The sequence below is a fragment of the Podarcis pityusensis genome, assembly GCF_964106645.2.
Source record: "Podarcis pityusensis genome assembly, chromosome: 2".
Taxonomy (NCBI): domain Eukaryota; kingdom Metazoa; phylum Chordata; class Lepidosauria; order Squamata; family Lacertidae; genus Podarcis; species Podarcis pityusensis.
In genome coordinates, this window is record NC_138029.1 from 106,781,660 (window position 1) to 106,800,711 (window position 19,052).

The window sequence follows — 19,052 nt, forward strand, 5'->3', positions numbered from 1 at the left end:
CATTTACACTTGTGTTCCTGCTTCTTATGGTGGTTTCTTCCTCAAACAGGCACTAGAATTGAGGAGCTTCTTCTCCCATGCAGACATGTGTATCAATTGTGGCTCAAGATATGTGAACTGGGGACCAATGAATTATCGGCAGGCTGCTCTACATTTGCCTCCGCTGCATGTGACTGATATTAGGAACACAATTGGGTAGTTTCTCTGCAACCCAAGACTCTCACCCCCATCTCGCCTCAGTTTTCAACATCTCCAAAGGACAAAAGGACTTTAAAAAGACAAGACAGACACAGTAAGCTGGGTTTTGAAGCACCATTTTTTATGTAGAATGGCAGAGCGGGGGTCATCTGCTACAATTCCAAAACCAAGGAAAGAAAACTTTCACTTCATTTAAAAAATAAAAGACAGGTCGGGGTTTTTTGTTCCCTTTCCCTCCTTGGTGAAAACATAATACTCAAAAAGTCGGCTCGCGTCACACGAGGCTGTTCCAAAAATATACAAACACTGAAACCGGGAACGGTGGGCTGGCTGCATATGTAACATCAAAACAGAGAACTTCAGAAAGCGTCCTGCACAAAGAAATTGAATGGGAGAGAAATCTGCTCTTGCGAGGCAGCCAGGTGGTGGTTCAAACCCATAATACCAAAGTGTTCTGTTTGCTTCTCCTCCCACATAGTGCCAGGGAGTCACAGGTGAGAAGTAGCCAATGGCCAGAGAAAAATATATGTCTATATAATGTTATATCAAGGTTTACAGCACGTTGGGAAAATGGCGGGTGGCCACAAGTTCAGGGCTGGAGATGAGATCCACTTCCATGAAAGGACACCAGGTTTGTGCTTGGCAATGTAGAAACGTTGAGAAGGACCACCACACACACACAATACCTTGTGCTGGCCCTGCTGTAGTTTGGCTGGCAGAATCTAGCTACTCTGCAGGTGGCGTCTACCAGGAAAGATAGCATCCGAAACAGAAAGGACCAAGGAGAGAGTCGTGGTGTGCTACATAAACGAAGGCCGCCTCTGTGGCTCCCATGTCCTTCGGGCGCAAAAAGGGTACAATTCAAAGTGCTTTGCATATGGAGACCGGCAGAGGCAGAGAGACAGCTGGGAGACACAGTGGTTTTTCAATGCCTTGTGTGTTAACAACTGTTTCCACAGACCCTCCCCGTTCCAGGCACTGGCATAGCAGCAATACCCTGTCCAAGCGATAGGAAGAAAAACAGGGGGAAGGGATATTTCCAGACCATTGCTCTCCACAAAGAGAGCTCCCCAAGGGCCTGCCCACGACATTTTAGCACTTCCGATCCCTGCTGGCACAGCCACAGCGAAGCCTTTCGCACGACTGGTGGGGATCAGTCTGGGTCTTGCAAACCATGTGGTGAAGGTGACTGGTCTTTGGCTTGCCTTAATCCACCACCTCCAATCTACTCTGGTAGGAAACACATACCAAGGAAAGCAGGAAGGAGGCAGGTTGGCCATGCCCAATCGCCTCCCAACTCCCAAAGATAAGGTTGCTCAATGAGAGCATGGGGCTCACTCACAAAAACGGGGAAAGATTCTTAAAGCAACAGGAACCCCTTGGAATCCTCACACAAGACTGCAGGGAGGGAAGCTTCACACATAGAGTGGTACATCAAAAAGCTCCCTTATTGCAAATGTCAGGGGTGGTTCTAGTCAACGCGGCCCCAATCACACTATGGGCGTAGCCAGGATGTATGTTTCTTCGGGGTAGGCCACCCACCTGCCTGGCTTGCTCTAGCAGATTCAGAATGAAATGTCCCAACAGATGTCTTAAATCGCTTTCTTTGGACCCCACGCTCTGAAAAAACCTGTCAAAACCTTTCTACAATTTCTACTTTTAGTTAACTATTTTTATTTATTCACTTGATGGGGGGGCAGCTGCCCCCCTGGCTGTGCCCATGACTCACATTGGAATGCATGTGCGGTTTGAGTGAGCAGGGCTACAGTCCCCCGCCCCAAAGCAGAACTAGCCTGTCACAAGAGACTAAGAATAGGAGACAGAGCAGCCAAGTGCGTGTAATATCTTGTAAGTACTCCTAATCCCGCTTCCTTCTTCCAGGTGTCCGTACCCACTCAGCCGCAGCATTGATTCACATTTATCGCATCCAGAGCCTCCACATGCCCAGCAAGCCAAGAGCGCATGAAGCATGTTCTCAGCTTACAAATGCACTTGCTAACTCCCAACCACAGGGCGCACAGAATAGGTAATCCCTTATAAAATGCAAGCGTCATGAAGAACGGCTCAATCCGAGACCATTCGGATGCATGCTTTCTGGTACTGGAGCTGTGGAATTGCGAGTAGCGTTGGACAGAACCTGGCCAGGGGTCTGTGCAGCCAAGGGCCTCGCCTGCCCCTTCCAATTGCCTCTCTCCCCCAAAAGGCACTCAATTCCGTGCAGAAGTGAATCCAGCGATCACCTCTAAGTGAACAAAAGCCTTTCAAGCCCAGAGGTCCAAGTATGCGAGGGCTCAGTCGACAACGCAAAAGAGCCATCATGGGAAATCTCAGGCTGATTCAGCTTAGGAAATTGCAGGGTGGAGGAACAGGACAGTGCAGACAGCTGCCCGGGACCCAAAGATGAAAGCTCTGAGTAGTCACTGCCAGATAGCTGCGTCGTAACCTCTCCTATGGGAGGCTGGAGATCAATACATACGTCAACATGTGACGTCGTCTCATACCTAGCATCCAAAGCATTATAGTCTTCTCCAGCAGTTACTCTCTAAGGTTGCTTTGCCTAAAACAAATCTTCCCCTGCCCCCAAAGATTCTTTTGAAGCTGGGATGCTGGCCCCGTGACCTAGCGGACATGGATGCATGCAAAGAAGCACCCGCAGCTCAGTGGTAGAGAATCTGCTTTCCATGCAGAAGTCCCTTGCTGCAACCCCAGCATCTTCAGCTAAAAAGGAAACAGGGCTTGGGGAAAGACCCTTGCCTGAGACTCTGAACAACCAGCACCAGTCCGAAGAGAGAATACTTGGCAGATAGACACATAGGATAGATCTAAGGAAATCAGATCTATTGTGGAGCTTTACCACTTGAGGGTGGCTACTCCAAAGACACCTGGAAACTGAGTAGCAGAGGTTGCATGCATGAGATGAGTGCTGGCCCCATTTCCCCATGCCCAAAATTAAGTGATGGCGGAGGTCTACAAGCACTTTTGGCACCAGTCCTGTGTTTAAGCAGCCACCACAAGACACAGCCTCCCCTCTTAGCATTCTTTTAAGTAGTGAGTTCGTTTTAGTTGAGAAAGCTTGCTACTGAAGCGGCAAGCAACTGGGGGTCATCACAGGTTCTCCCCCACTTCAGCTGATGGGCATTAAGAGGCTGGGGGAATTCTTCCCATGCAAGAGACCATTCATCTCCTCGCGCTAACTTATTGTAGTGAACTACGTGGGCCTCTCAAGCATCAACCAGGGAGAGGAAATATTACAGGCTAAGTAGATGTGACCATTGTAAAGGCACAAAAAGCTATCTAGATTCCTGCTTAAGTTTTCTTTAGAGTTGTATCTTTACCGGGCTAAGTGCCATGCTGCTAGTGTCTTTGGGGAACAGAACGCTTCGCTGCAGCAGACTGAAAACCTGCTTCCTAGAAGACCTTCTTGACCTCATCCCTGGGGTTCCCCCGAGCCTGAATGGAAGAGCTTTCGTCTTGCGCTATTTGTAAACTGCTTATGCGTTACACTACCCTTCCAGGCTAATTTTAACATTGCAAAACCAAAAGGAGAGGTTGAGCCACAACAAATAAACTCAAAATTGATGGCTTATCCATATAAGCAAACTGCCTGATGAATTTCCATTTAAAAAATCCTTTTCCTTTTCAGGTGAGAAAGAACTCTCTGATAGTAAGAGCTGCTCGACAGTGGAACAAAGAACCTTGGAAGGTGGCAGATTATCCTGCATTGGAGATTTTTAAACGGGGGTTGGGTGGCCATCTGTCAGGGATTCTTTAGTTGTGATTCCTGCGTTGAACAGGACCAGACTATATGTTCCTGGGGTTCCTTACAACTCCATGATTCTATACCAGGCTGAGACCTTATCTGTTGTTGTTGGGTTTTTTTTTGTGGGTTTATGTTTTGTTTTGTTTTGTTTTTGCTTTCTGTTTCTTTTTACAGCTCTCAGCCCAGGACATTTACAGAGGGACTTGGTACACACACATGTACACATCCAGCCAATCTCGCATTTGGTATTTAGGGCAAAGAGTGCTAATCTCCCTTTACTGCCTGCAAACGGATTATGGAGCCTCATTTAATTGCTATCTCTGTTCCTCTTATCGATCCAAGATATTTGTTCAGCCAGATGTTGTGGAAACTTCAACTCCCACCAGCCCCTAGCAGCACGGCCAATGGTCAAGAATGTTGGGAGTTGCAGTTCAACAACATCTGGTGTGTGTGTGTCAGAGTTTGCCCCTCCATGCTGTAACAACTGTTCCTCCCTTAAGAACACAATCCAGGTACGCAGAGTTTTGTGAGTTGGCTAAGAATTCTCTTGGCAAGCCGTAACTCCTCCAACGAAAACGACAAACCCTCAAGGGCACTTGAGCAGGTGGAAGTCACACAGCTGAAGCCAGACTATGCTCCTACGCAGTTGTGAGTACAACAGGTGCACAAATCAAGAACCAAGGCTTCACCAAAAGCTGTTCCGGGAGGAAAACAGTCTCCTCTAGAAGCAGATTTGTTTGCGTACTGACGCACCCAACTGCCACCCAATCTCGACTTTGCCAGGCACTTGGTGTGAGTGTGCGCACGCACACTAATGGCATCATCAAGAAACTTGCCCCTAGCACATTCCCTATTGGAAGAGCAGAACAGAAAGGATTTCCTACAAATTCATTGAGAAGAACGCTCTTAAAGCATCTACAGCAGCTTGGTGGAAGGGAGGGGGAGGTCCCCCTGTTTTCCTTTTGCCCTACCAGCGAGATAAATACCTAACTCAGAAGTGATCGCAGAAAGGAAGGCTATTATCCTTTGGAGAGAATATTTTCTCAAAGCAGCTTAACTGGGGCAGGCCCAAGTGCTGGAGCTGTAGTCGGAAGAGGCTAGATTGTCTCCTTGCCTCAACTGAGAGGAGACGCTCAAATCTAGAGTCCCCCACCCCCAAGGGAAAGATGCCAAGCAGCAACTTAGATGAGCTGCTGTGCTAAACGCAAAGATTGTCCCAGCAAAGGCGTGAGAAGGCAGATTTCCAGAATGATGGTGCTGGCAGCTCTGCAAAGTCAAGAGCATCTGCCAATGGCTCGTGGAGAAGTTTCCTCACCTTCTACCATAGTGGTTCAACAGGTTTAAAACAAGCTTAGGTTTGCAAACGTGGCACAAAGTTGAAGTATGCTCTTCTTGAAATACTGGAGGTGCTGGCAAGGATAAGAACCTTTAAAGCAGTGGTTCTCTTGAGCTTGTTTGGAGGTTCTAGCAGGGGAGCGCAGCTATCGTATACCCTTGACCGAAGAACGGTACACTCCTTCTATCTGGGATGGTCGTCCTCTTCCACCGAGCGCGCAGCTTCGGGAGGGACGCACGTGGAGCGGTGAGGGAGGAAGGGGACACCCACCTAGCCAGCCAGATCAGCCGAATCAACCCTGGCGATCAATGGGGTGACAGATGTCGCAGCCAGATCGCCCTCACATCCTAAAGCAGTGGTTCTCAACCTTGGGTCCCCGGATGTTTTTGGCCTACAACTCCCATGCTCCCTAGCTCACAGGACCAGTGGTCAGGGATGATGGGAGTTGTAGGCCCAAAACATCTGGGGACCCAAGGTTGAGAAAGGCTGCTTTAAAGGCTCGCGGGCCAGAAGCCTCTGCTGTGGTTGGACTAGATGACTAGGTCCCTTCCGACTATGCAATGCTAGGATTCCTTTTGCAACAAGAATCACGCCCAGTCACTTCTACATCAAGCCCAAAAACCTTGTCACTTTACTGCAGCAAGATACACCTGGGTACATTCAGATGCCCAATGGCTGTAGGTCAGACATACTAAAATGTCTGGTGGCAGAAACGTTCCAACGATTGCACTAGAAAATATTTATCATAAGCAGCCACAGGTTCTTTAAAAAAAAAAAAAAAAAAAAAAAACTAAAGAGAGGGGAGGGTCAATTCCACTATGGTTTGCTAAGTTGCCCTTTGGAGAATAAAACACAGGACACAGGAAAGTGGCTGGCAAGCAAAGCCCCCCATGAACTCTAGATCTTCAGAAGGGGCTTCCACAGAGAGGCGCCCTTCCTGCCCACTACGGCACTAACTTGGCACTAAATTATGAGGACCCTTTTCTGCTTGCTTGGGGCGTGCCAGGGGCCTTGGTCTGTCCTCCCTTGCTACTTTTTCCTATGCAAAGTCTCCATATTTGGGGGCGACTCTCCTCCCCAAAAACCCCCTTTCCTCTGCCACTGCCTCATGGTCTGCTGGGATTAAAAAACCTGGTCAAGCGAAGGGACGGGGGCACCGGAGAAAGCAAACGTTTTCTCCTTCCCTTTCTATAAACTCTCCCGGCTGATGTGCAACCTTTATCCCCCAGTCAGCTCTATAAGGTGGTGGCATGGGCAGCAAGCGGGAGCCAGCGGGTGGTAAAGGGCAGCCAGCCACTCAGATTTACAGCCAAGGGAGGCAACACTGCAGACAGGCAAAGGCCTTCCATTAAACAATCTAGCAACATATTGGAGAGAAAAGCTTTTGAAACCAACTTGGGGGGCAATGAGGAAGGGATCACATTCTGACAGCCCTTGGGCAATGCATGTATGTGCGTCCGTAGATATTTATATTTAATAATAAGTATATAAAATATGATCAAATCAAAACCAAGTAGGTTTACAGGTTTGTTTGCTTTAAAAAAAAAAGAAAAGTAAAATATCACAGTACACCAATCATCCCCAGTGCTGCCACATCCCAGATGTGAGCTCTGCCATGTTGAAAAAAGCATGGTAGAAAAGTGTTCTAGAGGAAGGCTAATGCTCTGCGCCTTATATCTATCAGGATGAAGCGTCGGAGGCCTCTTAAAAAGTTTTTTTTTATATAATATATAATCCAACAGTTGCCCAACTCTGCAGAACTCTCCCCAGCTGCTAGTGACAGGCCTGAGGACTGCAAACGTGGATATCCTCATCAACTCCCCCCGCAAGAGGCCTGCAGTCTGCTCAATGGCGCCTGCATTTGTGGCCCTGCGGATCCAACGTCTCCGAGCCCCTCAAGGGACGCTGCGGGAGTGAGGCAACGGCTGGATTCTGATGACAGGGGACAGATTAACCCGGAGGATCTTCTGTGCTCTCCTCCGCAACTCGTCATCGGAAGAGCTGTTCACCTTGATCGCCCGGAACTTCAGCAGGTTCAACGTCGCGGACGCCAGATCCGGTTTGCCAGGAGGCGAGACGGGAGTCGTTTTCTTCCTGTGCGGCAACTCCTTCCCCTCCTCCGCTCTTTTCCTCTTCTGCTCGGCCGTCTCCTGGCGGCTGCCGCCACCTCTCCGTTCCGTTTTGGCCGCGGGCGGCTCCTTCGTCCTGGACGTCCCAGTACTGGAGCTCTGGGAGGCGCTTCCGGAAAGCCGGCCGTTCAGAACCCCGGAGGCTTTGCAAGCGTTGCTCTCCTGCAGAATGCCACCCTTGGGTCCTTTCACGAGGCTCACCGCCAGAGCGCCAGAGTCCGGTCCTTTTTTCGCCGCGTGCCTATACCCTTTGGGGTCCAACTGACCGGGTGGCATTTTAGTAGCTTTGATGGCCGGAGGCTGCCTGGACGCCCCAGCTGCCTTGAGGAGCTTAAGGTCCGAGGGCGAAATCCCAAGGCGCCCTTGTTCACATTTGGACTCCAGGCAGGAGGCTGTGGCTTTCAGAGGGACCAAGGCTTCCAGCACAACAGACAGTCTCATGGCCGGGTAGACGCCAGGGTACATGTGAGCAGGGAAGCCCACAGCGGATGCATTCGATGTGCCTGAGCGTGTCCGTTTCAAAGAGTTCAACAGGAGGTTTGTGGAATTACTGCTCTTCGGCAATGGCTTTTCAGAGTCTTCGGGAGAACTTACGGTAACGCCTGCTAAGGGGCCAGGTACCTTGGCCACGACCGCGGTGCTTCGGGCCGGAGCCTTTGCGGATTCCGAAATAGGGGCAGCTGCTTTCGAAGTGTCCGGAATGCTGTCTTTTGCCTGACCGGGCATACGGGCAGTACACGACATGTACCCATAAACGTCTTTGCTTCTGAGGATGGTGGGCTGGTAGCCTTCCTCCCTAAGGCCTTGGAGAAAAGCTACCAGCTGGGTCTCCGTGTCAGACAGGTCCCTGGACATGGGGTTGAAGACTCGCAGAGCTTCTTCCAAGGCCTTCTGTCCTGCGGAGGAGATCCTTGACCACGAATGGACTGCTTTTTCTTCCGCATTGTCCGCCTCAACATTCATGGCATTAGGCTAGCGGTAACTTCTTAGGGGTCCAAACCACGTGGAAGCCAATGCAGGTCACCTCAAATGAAAAGGGGGAAAAGGCAGTTAACTTACAACCCGAGAAACAGACAAATACAGGGTTTTTTTTTCTTGTGTGGAGGCTCTCAAGGCCCCAAGATACCTCTGCAGTGAGTTAGCCTTACCTTTCAAGAGCAAAAGGCCTAAAATCACAAGGGGTCAACTCTGCCAGAACACCATTGACCAAATAAGCACATTGCAGCAAAGCTGCAGACGACATAGAACTTCCTGAATTTAAGAAAAACATAAACCAGAACTGTACAGCATTTAGCAAGTTGCATCTCCCCCCTTCCCCAAAGCATTGGATGAGCCACAGATGTGATTTTAAGGAGCTGGTCTAAATTTCAGAATGCTACCACAGCTGCCCAATACTACCCCAAAAAAGGTGAGCTTGGAGCAGAGGACTTCCTGTCCCGTCACTGGACTCACATTCTTTTATGTTAACACTTTTTCATGATTCAGCAGGTCATAATCCTAAAGAGATGCTCGCACAGCATCTTTAATAGATCATTGCAAACGTTTCCCCTGCCCTAAGTCTCAAAACATGTCATAAAGCAGTGCCTGCATCTTCCATTTTGGTCTACAGGTGTCCCTAAACAAATGTCTAAGTAATTCCTTATGTTCAGACAAATTAACCCTGCCTTAGCATCACCTTAAGCAAAGACTATTTCAAGGAAGGCGCTTGCTAAGATTCTATTGACCACCCACCCACCCCAATCACAATTAAGGCTTTGTTCTTCCTTTTGATTCTACGGAGGTACAGGGGGACATTCTGATTCCCATTGTTGATAGCAGAGGAAAAAGAGAGAAAAAGGTTGCTAGGGCAATAGGTTGCCAGGAGGGTAAGCCAGATCAAGGCGCAAGCTGACTTAGGTAAAAAGGTGCTGGTGTGAGGGTGACTCAAACGAAACCCACACTGTTTCATTAATACACACGACACCTTCATCATCTGGCCCGTATTTTGTTCGTAAGTAACTTATTTTTTGAACATGTGCTCTCTTGAGCACTTAGTTTCTGTCGTTTCTTTATTATTTATTTCAGGGGTCTCCAAGCTTTCTTTGCCTCGGGCCAGTGTCTCAAGCGACAATTGCGCAGCGGGCTGGAGGGTGGGGGAGTGCGTGCCCGTATGCACGAGCTATTTCTGGTGCACTTTCAGGTCGGAGGAGCACCGGAAATAGCTTGTGTGCATGGGCCTCCTCTGACCCGGATGTGCACCGGAAATAGCGTTTGTGCACTATAATTGTGCATTATTTCCAGTGTTCCTCCGACCCGGAAGAGGGTCCCTGCGCCGCGCCACACCAGTAAGAGCAGGCGGCGGCAGGTGGCGGTCACCAGGGCCGGATAAACGAGTCCCTCGGGCCTTATCCGGCCCCCGGGCCGTAGGTTGATGACCCCTGATTTATTTCAAAAAAATTATACATCCCTAGTTTGTAAACAAACAAAAGCCCCTCAATGCGGTTTTACAAAAAGATAAAACAGTAAAATCCAGAAAATCACGCTTCCCCTGTGCAGGTCGCACCATCCTGCGATTATGTTTCAATCAGATAAAGAAATAGGCTTGCGCGCCAAGAGTAGCTTTGCCAATCTAACGATGAGTCAAATTTCTCATCACAATGCCTGCAGGAAACGCTTGGGGAGATACCTGCGCTCAGGAACAGCTGGGATGCCGCTCAAAACACTTATCTATTTGATTGCATCCTTAATAAGTATACTGAAGTTTAGGGCCCAGCAGCGACCAGGCCGTATTACATATCATGTCCTAGTCATGGTGCAAATACAGGAAAATAATTTCATCGGCGACGCCTCCCCCCAAATCCAAACAGTCTTAAGAAGAGGCTAGCCAGCCAACGGAGTTCAGGAACCTGGAACCTGGAACAAAGGTTTAAGTTTCAAGGATGTGGAAACACCTGCTGTGCACCTGAGAACCATGGACACTCCAGCATGACAAGTCTGAAAAGTGAATACAGCACTATGAGCATGGATGAGGCCTCCCCCCATAATACATACCGATGGTTAAGGACTCTGGGCCCAATCCTGACCAAACCAGGACCACTTCCTTCCTTCGGTTCTTAAGCGATGCATTTGACTCTAATCAATTTACTGGTTTGGTCCTATATAGATAGCAACCAACTTCCGAATACATGTTCCAATGCTACCCTGCACTTAGTTCAGACACACAACCTACAAAGCCCATTTAAGATCGTACACTAGAGATGTGAAGGCCTTTCAGGAAAGAGAAAAATTCAGGGCGGGAAAGAGGACGGGTTTTCTTCAAGCCTTTCTTTTTGTTTTGTTTTTCTGAAAAATGTCCAACTATGAGAGGTAGAGAAACTTGTTTCAATCCAGGCAAACTTACAATGATTTGTAAGTCCATTATAAATATGGTGACAAATGTGAAGAAGAAACTGATATGGAAATGAATGCTTTATGTCTGCTTGACATATTCAATATTCATGTTCAAGATTAGTCCTCCTCAAGAGTAGATGATCCACTGAAGTTGATGAACATTGCTAACTTAGGTTCATCAATTTCAATGGGGCTACTCTACGTTGAATGTATAATCTTTTTTTCTTTTTTTTTAAACTATACTGATGTTTTCTCCTGTTTGGCTGGGTTTGTTGCCTATTCTTCATACACTGGCAAAATGACAGAGTTGCTGGATTCCTTAAGTGTGAACTGAATTGTACCGTTAACAACCATTTGTACATGCCTGTGGCTTCTTCTTTTTTTAAAATGGCTGCCACGTGGCTACGCCTTGTAAAAATCCAGCCTTAGTGACTAAATTGCATCTTATCTGATGTGCAGAAAATCCAAAGAGAGGTTTTGCTTAACTGAGCTTCCATTCAGCAGTTAGGATTGGATTTCCACAAAGCAAAGCCATGGAACAATGAGAAAAGCCCTCGGATCCGAGGCAATTAATCGGTGCACAATATGCTCAAGATGAGTTGAGCAGAAGTGGGAACGAGCCCTTACTCTTTGAACTGTGACTCTTGGACCAGGATAAAACAGATTCAAATATGCTGGTTTCATCCCCCAGTACCTGGCTGGTTACTTGCTGTTTATATAACCTTCTGGCAATAATGCTTCTTGGGAGTCCTTGCAGTTTCAAGGGCATCTGAACCACAAAGATAAACACTGCACACTTTCAGCAATGTGAGCTGCCACAAAAACTGGAGCGATCACTTGAAAAATGGGAAATTCAAAGGTTGTGAAGGCAACCCTGACTGCACCTTTGAAAGAAACTCCACTCCAAGCCCAGAGGCCAAACCTAAGAAGACATCTGTATAATGGACATTTGCTTGCCCACTGCAGTGAAGAAGCACTGCTATCAACATCTGAATCTAGGAAGCTAGCTTATACTTACATTTGGGGGGTACAGTATATTATTTCTGCTGTTTTTCGTATTTTGCTGTTAAATCCGATTATGAATTGTAAGGTGATTGTTTAATTTGATCAAATATTTCTTAATGGGATGCTTTTGTTAACTTACTGCTCAAGTTTTCTTATATTTTGTAACTTGCGAATTATGTAATTTTCATCCTGCGAGCCTCCTTGACAATACTGATCGTGGAAAGGCAGCATGCAAATAGATGATACTAGACCAAACCACTGGTCCTTCTAGCTGGTTGTTAGCTTCTATTGATTAATGGTTTACTTATTGTCTGTATAAGATATTCTGGTTTTGAATGTTTTATGTTTTATTATGTTTTTATATATGCTATAATAAGCCACCCAGAGTGGCTGGGGAACCCAGCCAGATGGGCGGGATATAAATAGTAAAAATTAGTAGTAGTAGTACAGTGGTACCTCAGGTTAAGAACTTAATTCGTTCCAGAGGTCTGTTCTTAACCTGAAACTGTTCTTAACCTGAAGCACCACTTTAGCTAATGGGGCCTCCTGACGCCGTGCGATTTCTGTTCTCATCCTGAAGCAAAGTTCTTAACTCGAGGTACTATTTCTGGGTTAGCGGAGTCTGTAACCTGAAGCGCCTGTAACCCGAGGTACCACTGTAGTAGTAGTAGTAGTAGTAGTAGTAGTAGTATCATCTATACTGACTGGCAGTAGCTGGTTTCAGAATGGCCATTTCCAGCCTTGCCTGGAGATGCTGGGGACCTTCTGAATGCAAAACATACGCTCTACTGCTAAGCTATGGCCCCTCAGTTTAGCCAGTGGCAGAAACTAGCAAGGCAAAATCCATCTGCTGTAGTAATGCTCCCCTACCCCACAGACCCTTTTTAAGGCTGTGTAGGCACCGTACATTTACAGCACATGACTTCCCCCATCCTGAGACTTGTCGTTTCCCCCTTGCATTGCTACAGCTCCCAGCACCCTTGAATGATTAGTTCCCAGGATTATTTGGGGGACGTCAGGTGTTTCAAACGTATGGTGCTTACACAGCCTAAGTCAGGGGTCGGCAACCTAAGGCCCACGGGCCACAAGCGGCCCACGGGGGTCGTTTAACCGGCCCCCAAGCCAAGCTCCCCGCTCGGCAAGTCCCCGTGCACTGTGCTAAACTGCCGCACAGCAGGGACTCACTTCCGCTGCGCTGGAAATTGCATCTGCGCAGACGCTGGAAACCACAGGTGCGCGGGCGCAATCCGGCCCACAGAGGGATCTGCGCTGGAGTGAATCGGCCCAGGTGAGGTAAACCTTGCTGACCCCTGGCCTAAGTCCCTGCAGCAGCCCTATTCACACACACCCGGCCCTAGACTAGCTAATATCTTTAGCTGTCCTCATACACAAACCTGTCTCGAGTGACAAGCCATGTATCCCTCCGAGGCAGGGATACCATGGCCAATTTTTCACCACCTATAATACTATTTTTTTAAAGCGCTATCTAATCTCCTGCAAAGGTCTTTGAATTATCCACAAGTGTCTCACAGCTATGGAACTTCCCGCCTCTGGAGGCCTGAGTTTTCTGCAATGCCTGGGAGAATTTAGCTGGTGTGAGGTTGCATTTTTTAAAAAAAGCTCACTCTTATAATTTACAGTGCCCCATTCTTTCAAAGGAGCAGTCCAGGTTGGCTCAGAATTCAAGGAAGGCGGCAGGGGACATAAGCCATTTAGAACTGGCATAAAAGGAACCATAAGAGAATCTCATTTGTAAGAATCAGAAGAGAATCGTATTCCACTTCTAATCATAAATATTTCCACAAGCCTTCTGAAAGATTATAAAGAAAGGCTCTGGAGGGAGTTTGGCAGCTGCAAGACCACCACCGAGAAAGCCCTGTTTCTTCAAGAGCACCTGTATGATCACCGTAGGTAGCTCAGTCGGTAGAGCAGGAGACGCTTGATCTCAGGGTTATGGTTTTGAGCCCTGGGTTGGGCAAAAGATTACTGCACTGCAGGGGGTTGGACTAGATGATCCCTATGGTCCCTTCCAGCTCTATGATTTTCCCTTCAAGGAGCTCAGGTAAGTATCAATGGGTTAGCTCACTTCATGTGACAGATTAGTCTGAGAGATTGTGGCTGCATTAAAAAAAGCACTTTATCCTGTTTTCCGGGTGCTTCCTTGCCTGATTACCGTATTTTTCGTTCTATAACACGCACCCAACCATAACACACACGTAGTTTTTAGAGGAGGAAAACAAGAAAAGAAAAATCTAAATGAAACAGTGGATGTATGATTTTTGTGGTTCATGCTGTGGCCACAGACATGTGATCTGACGGTGAGTTTGGGGTAGCCCAATGCAAAAATCCTGAGGATCCATGTGGATCCATGCTTTGTAACCAAGTTTTTGCACCACTGCAGCCCCAGGCAACAGTGGGTGCGTGATTTTTTTGGTGCAAGCTGTAGCCATGGACATGCTATGTGATCTGATGGTGAATTTGGGGTGACCCGTGTAAGCGGCTCCTCTCCTCTCCCGCCTTGCTCCTTTAAAGCAAGCAGGCTCTCTGTCCCTCTCTCCTCCCCACTCAGCGGCTCTTCTCCCGCTTTGCTGTTTCAAAGCGAGCCACGGAGAAGGGAAGGAAGGGGAACCATGGATCCTCTGCTCACGACTGCAGCAGATCTCCCCGCCATCCGTAGGCATTCGCTCCATAACACGCACAGACATTTCCCCTTACTTTCTAGGAGGAAAAAAGTGAGTGTTATGGTGCAAAAAAATGGTAATTTCTGCATTAGATGTAATCTTTCACACAACATAAAAGCCATTTGTGGAATCCAGCGGAAGTTAAGCACTCAATTCTATGTTGCTTCCAGGGGGGAAAAAACCATTTGCAACACAATTAACTCGGAAATCACAGTTTGCACTATAACTCCACGTGACAAAATCTGAGGCAGTATCCTGGCATACAGTTATCTTCTGCCGTATAAAATTTCGTGTGACATGGCAGCACAACGCTCCAAAAGCCACAGTTCCGTAACACGACAGGTACTACAATGTGAAAGTAACGTTAGAGATCAGGACAGAAGTATTAGAGCATTATAACCAGGAAAACTATTGCAATAAGCCCCATGTCTGAACGCAGGCTATGTCTTAGAAAAATAGTTTCACATTCTGCTGAAGTTACAGCATCCCTGATGGGGGGGGGGGGGGATCCAGCCTCTGCTTAAAACCTCTGATAAAGGAGAGCACACCATTTCCCAAAGAAGTCTGCTTCCTTGCCAAACAGTCTGTACCATCATCTAGCTTTTACTATCTACCGGTATGTGATGGACCTGATGTGAAGGTGGCTATACCATACTGCCTCTTCTCCATGTTAGCTATACCCAACTCCTTCACAACCTTTTCTTCTAGGGCTTTGGTCTCCAGACCCCATGTTAGAAACTCAGGTATATAAGCCAATCGCCAAATGGAACCTTAAACCTAGGTTACGGTTGCCGCAACAGAATGTCTAGGCGCCATTTTTCTTTCAATGAGATCTATTATTATTCATTTCTATGCTGCTTTGTATTTTAAAGAGTGTTAGGGAAATTCTTAGGGTTCCTTCCTTGGAGCAGACAGCCAAAAGCTTCTAAGGAAAGAGGAGTCAGGTACACAAGGTAGGCTCAACAGAGATTTATTCATCATTAAGACAGTGCCAAATGGTCAGCCACAATGCTATTGCCACAAGCATGGTCTGACCTCGGTGTATGACCTTCGGCTTTTCTTATATACTCCTCTTCTATCAGGTAAATACATATGCAATCCTCATGCCCGTATCATTTATGCAATGCTATTGGCTAAAGAAATGCGTGAACAGATTGTGGACACTCTGCCTGGCCTTCCAATTGGACAAACCATATTTGGAGTTGTCTTCTCCTCAGAAATTCCTACTACCTTATTAAGGTGTCATCCTCAATCATTCCTTTTCAGCAGGTTTTGGCTTGCACATTCTGTTACCCATCCTTCCCAAACTTGTCCTTGGCAATTCTCCTTGTTTGTGCGAACTCCTTGTCATTATATTCCAATAAATTTTCCTGCTCTTATCTGGCCATCTATTAATCTCCTATTAAAGAACATAATTGCTGAGGGCAAGCTTCTTGCTGTTTATGGACACTGCTTTTGACAAGCAGTTCTGACTCTGAGCATAGATGGCAATTTTGATTTTAACTACTTCTATATATGTATTCATAACACTATACATCATATATATATGATATACCATATATCATAACATATATTCGAAGTGTTGGTGCTGACCTTTAAAACCCTAAATTGCCTCAGCCCAGTATACTTGAAGGAGTGTCTCCACGCCCATCGTTCAGCCCAGACACTGAGGTCCAGATCCGAGGGCCTTCTGGCGGTTCCCTCATTGTGAGGAGTTACAGGGAACCAGGCAGAGGGCCTTCTTGGTGGTGGTGCCCTCCCTGTGGAACGCCCTCCCACCAGATGTCAAGGAAATAAACAAGCATCTGACTTTTAGAAGACTTCAAAAGGCAGCCCTGTTTAGGGCTGTTTTTAATGTTTGAAGCTTTATTCTGTTTTTAATGTTCTGTTGAAAGCCGCCCAGAGTGGCTGGGGAAACCCAGCCAGATGGGCGGGGTAGAAATAATAAATTATTATTGTTATTTAATGTTTGATGTTTTACCGTTTTTAATATTCTGTTGGGAGCTGCCCAGAGTGGCTGGGGAGGCCCAGCCAGATGGGCGGGGTATAAGTAATCATCATCATCATCATCATCATCATCATTAAACATATATCTAACAAGAGAAAATCTCAAAGCAGTTTGCAACACACTAAGCAGGCACGTCCAACTACCAAGAGACTGTGATCTACTCCCAGTATAAAAAAACTGGCAGTGATCTACCCATTGTCATTGGAGGGGGGAGAAGTGTGCAGGGGGTGGGTGGATTGCCCAGACTTGTTGAGCTTTTTGGGGGGAGGATTCCACAGAGTTTTTGAGCTTTCTTTAAAATTAACTTTTTGTACACTTTGTTTAAGCCCACGATAGATAAGGATCCAGCAATCTACCAGGATCAGCTGGGGATTTACCGGTAGATCACGATCTACTGGTTGGACATGCCTGCACCAAAGCATCCCAAAAAACCCCCAATCCAGAATAAAACAAATTCAAGCTTCAAGGAAAATCTTTCAGACCCTTCTCTAAGTGACATTTTGCTTTCCCTATATTTATTTACCCACTTAATGCACACACCATTGATCAGCTGATTGGCAGTGCCTACCAAACTTCCCTTTGGCTGAGCCAAGTCTTTATCTGCCCCATAGCTGACTTCATATGTTATGTCAGATGCAGGGCAGGTGAGTATGAATGGCCAAAATTAGATTCAGGTGCCAGAGGTTGCCCATCCTTGCATGATGCCAAACTGCAGCCGTTTTCGAACTTCCTAGCTTCAGGGAACTTTTCCTATGGAGAGTTGGCCGCAAATGAATTCCTGCATGTCTGGCACGGAATCTCTGGGTGTTACAAAGGAGTCTGGAAAGCGTTCAGCTTCTGGGTACATGCTTACTTCAGACATGACGCTTGCCAAACTTGTTGGGCCTCACCGTTGCTCCACATTAATTGAGTGTTCATCCCATAGCACACCCAACACTAGCCTGCAGCTAAACTTTTTATGTGGATGGGTTGGTCCAAAAATCAGGCTTTTGTTAGTCAATATAGGTCCCCTGAATAATATTTTGAGAGGCAATATTATACTGGATCTTCCAGGCTGGCTAGAATCCAGATGTCAGCTGGAACATAGCATTTTATAAGAGGGCATATGGACTGCCTGATTTAACCAGTCCAGGGTTTTTAAACAGGTATGTTGAAAATCTAGCTCACACTCCTATTTGTAAAACAGCAACCACTGAACATTTACAGTGGTACCTCAGGTTACATACGCTTCAGGTTACAGACTCCGCTAACCCAGAGATAGTACCTCGGGTTAAGAACTTTGCTTCAGGATGAGAACAGAAATCGTGCTCCGGCGGTGCAGCAGCAGCGGGAGGCCCCATTAGCTAAAGTGGTGCTTCAGGTTAAGAACAGTTTCAGGTTAAGAACGGACCTCCAGAACGAATTAAGTACGTAACCAGAGGTACCACTGTATACCGTATTTTTCGCCCTATAAGACGCACTTTTTCCCCTTCAAAAATGAAGGGGAAATGTGTGTGCGTCCTATGGGGCGAATGCAGGCTCCTTGGCTTCAGCGATAGCAACACGAAGCCTCCGAAGCCTGCGCTCCGGAGGCTTCGCGTTGCTTCCGCTGAAGCCACAAGAGTCTGCTCTTTGAGGCTGGCGGTGGGGGAAAGCAGCGCTTCCCCCATCGCCAACCCCAGAGGATGGGGGGGCAAAATCTGGGTCGAAAAGCCCGCAGGAGCCTTGTGCTCTTTAAAGGGGCTGCGCGGCTTCTGCTGGCTTTTCTACGAGGTGGGGGAATTCCCACAGGAAAGGCCCACAGGAGCCGTGCAGCCTTTAAAGAGCGCGCCGCTGTTGGGGGCTTTTCCCCAAGGAGGGAGAAGGGACTGACTGGCCGAGTCCGTCCCTTCTCCCTCCTGTGGGCTTTTGCAGGAGATGGGGGAATTCCCCCACCTCCCACAAAAGCAGGCAAAAGCCGCGCGCTCTTTAAAGGGGCTGCCCCCCACCTCGTAGAAAAGCCCGCAGGAGCCACGCACCATTTAAAGAGCGCGCCGCTCTTGGGGGCTTTTCCCCGAGGAGGGAGAAGTGACTGACTGGCCATTTCAGTCCCTTCTCCCTCCTGGTCTAAAAGCCCGCAGGAGTTGCGCGCGGCTCCTGTGGGATTTTGCGGGAGGTGGGGGAATTCCGCCACCTCCCGCAAAAGCAGGGAGAAGGTCTTGGAGTAGCGCACAGGCTGCGTGCAGCCTGTCCGCTGCTCCCAGAGCTGCGGGGGGGGGGTCATATTTTTTTCCTTGATTTCCTCCCCTGAAAACTAGGTGCGTCCTATGGGCGGGTGCGTCCTATAGTGCGAAAAATATGGTATGTAACTAGCACACAATGCCAGTGTTAGAAACTCACAATATATAAGCTAGGCACCAAATGGCTCCTTAAACCATTGTTGTAGTTGCTAAAATGGAATGTTCAGTTGCCGTTTTTGGCTCTAATGATGGACTGATTGCGATTGATTATCAGTTAACCATCTGGCTGGTTCAAACGACAACCTTGAGCTAATTTCAGAAATAGACTGGAAAGAGAAGTTGCTGAGTTGCAACTTATTACCAAACCT

General features: G+C 47.5%; 1 protein-coding gene across 5 annotated transcripts; it reads right to left on the minus strand.

Moving 5' to 3' along the window:
- Positions 1–298: 298 nt before the first annotated feature.
- On the minus strand, positions 299–15,997 carry CCDC71 (coiled-coil domain containing 71). Of its 5 annotated transcripts, none has more exons than XM_080995844.1 (2): positions 15,129–15,997; positions 299–8,447 (listed from the first exon to the last, which is right to left on the minus strand). In XM_080995844.1, exon 2 carries the CDS (start codon positions 8,384–8,386, stop codon positions 7,190–7,192), a length of 1,197 nt encoding a protein of 398 aa, XP_080851970.1. In that variant the 5' UTR covers positions 8,387–8,447; positions 15,129–15,997; the 3' UTR covers positions 299–7,189. The 5 variants fall into 5 exon arrangements, with proteins under 5 accessions (XP_080851970.1, XP_080851968.1, XP_080851967.1 ...); XM_080995842.1 differs by having other exon boundaries at positions 15,093–15,997; XM_080995841.1 differs by having other exon boundaries at positions 15,069–15,997.
- Between the last annotated feature and the right edge of the window lie 3,055 nt (positions 15,998–19,052).

Bases quoted from the DNA above. Each gene is read 5' to 3' on its own strand.
- CCDC71 (XM_080995844.1), bottom strand. From the start codon at position 8,386: ATGAATGTTGAGGCGGACAATGCGGAAGAAAAAGCAGTCCATTCGTGG.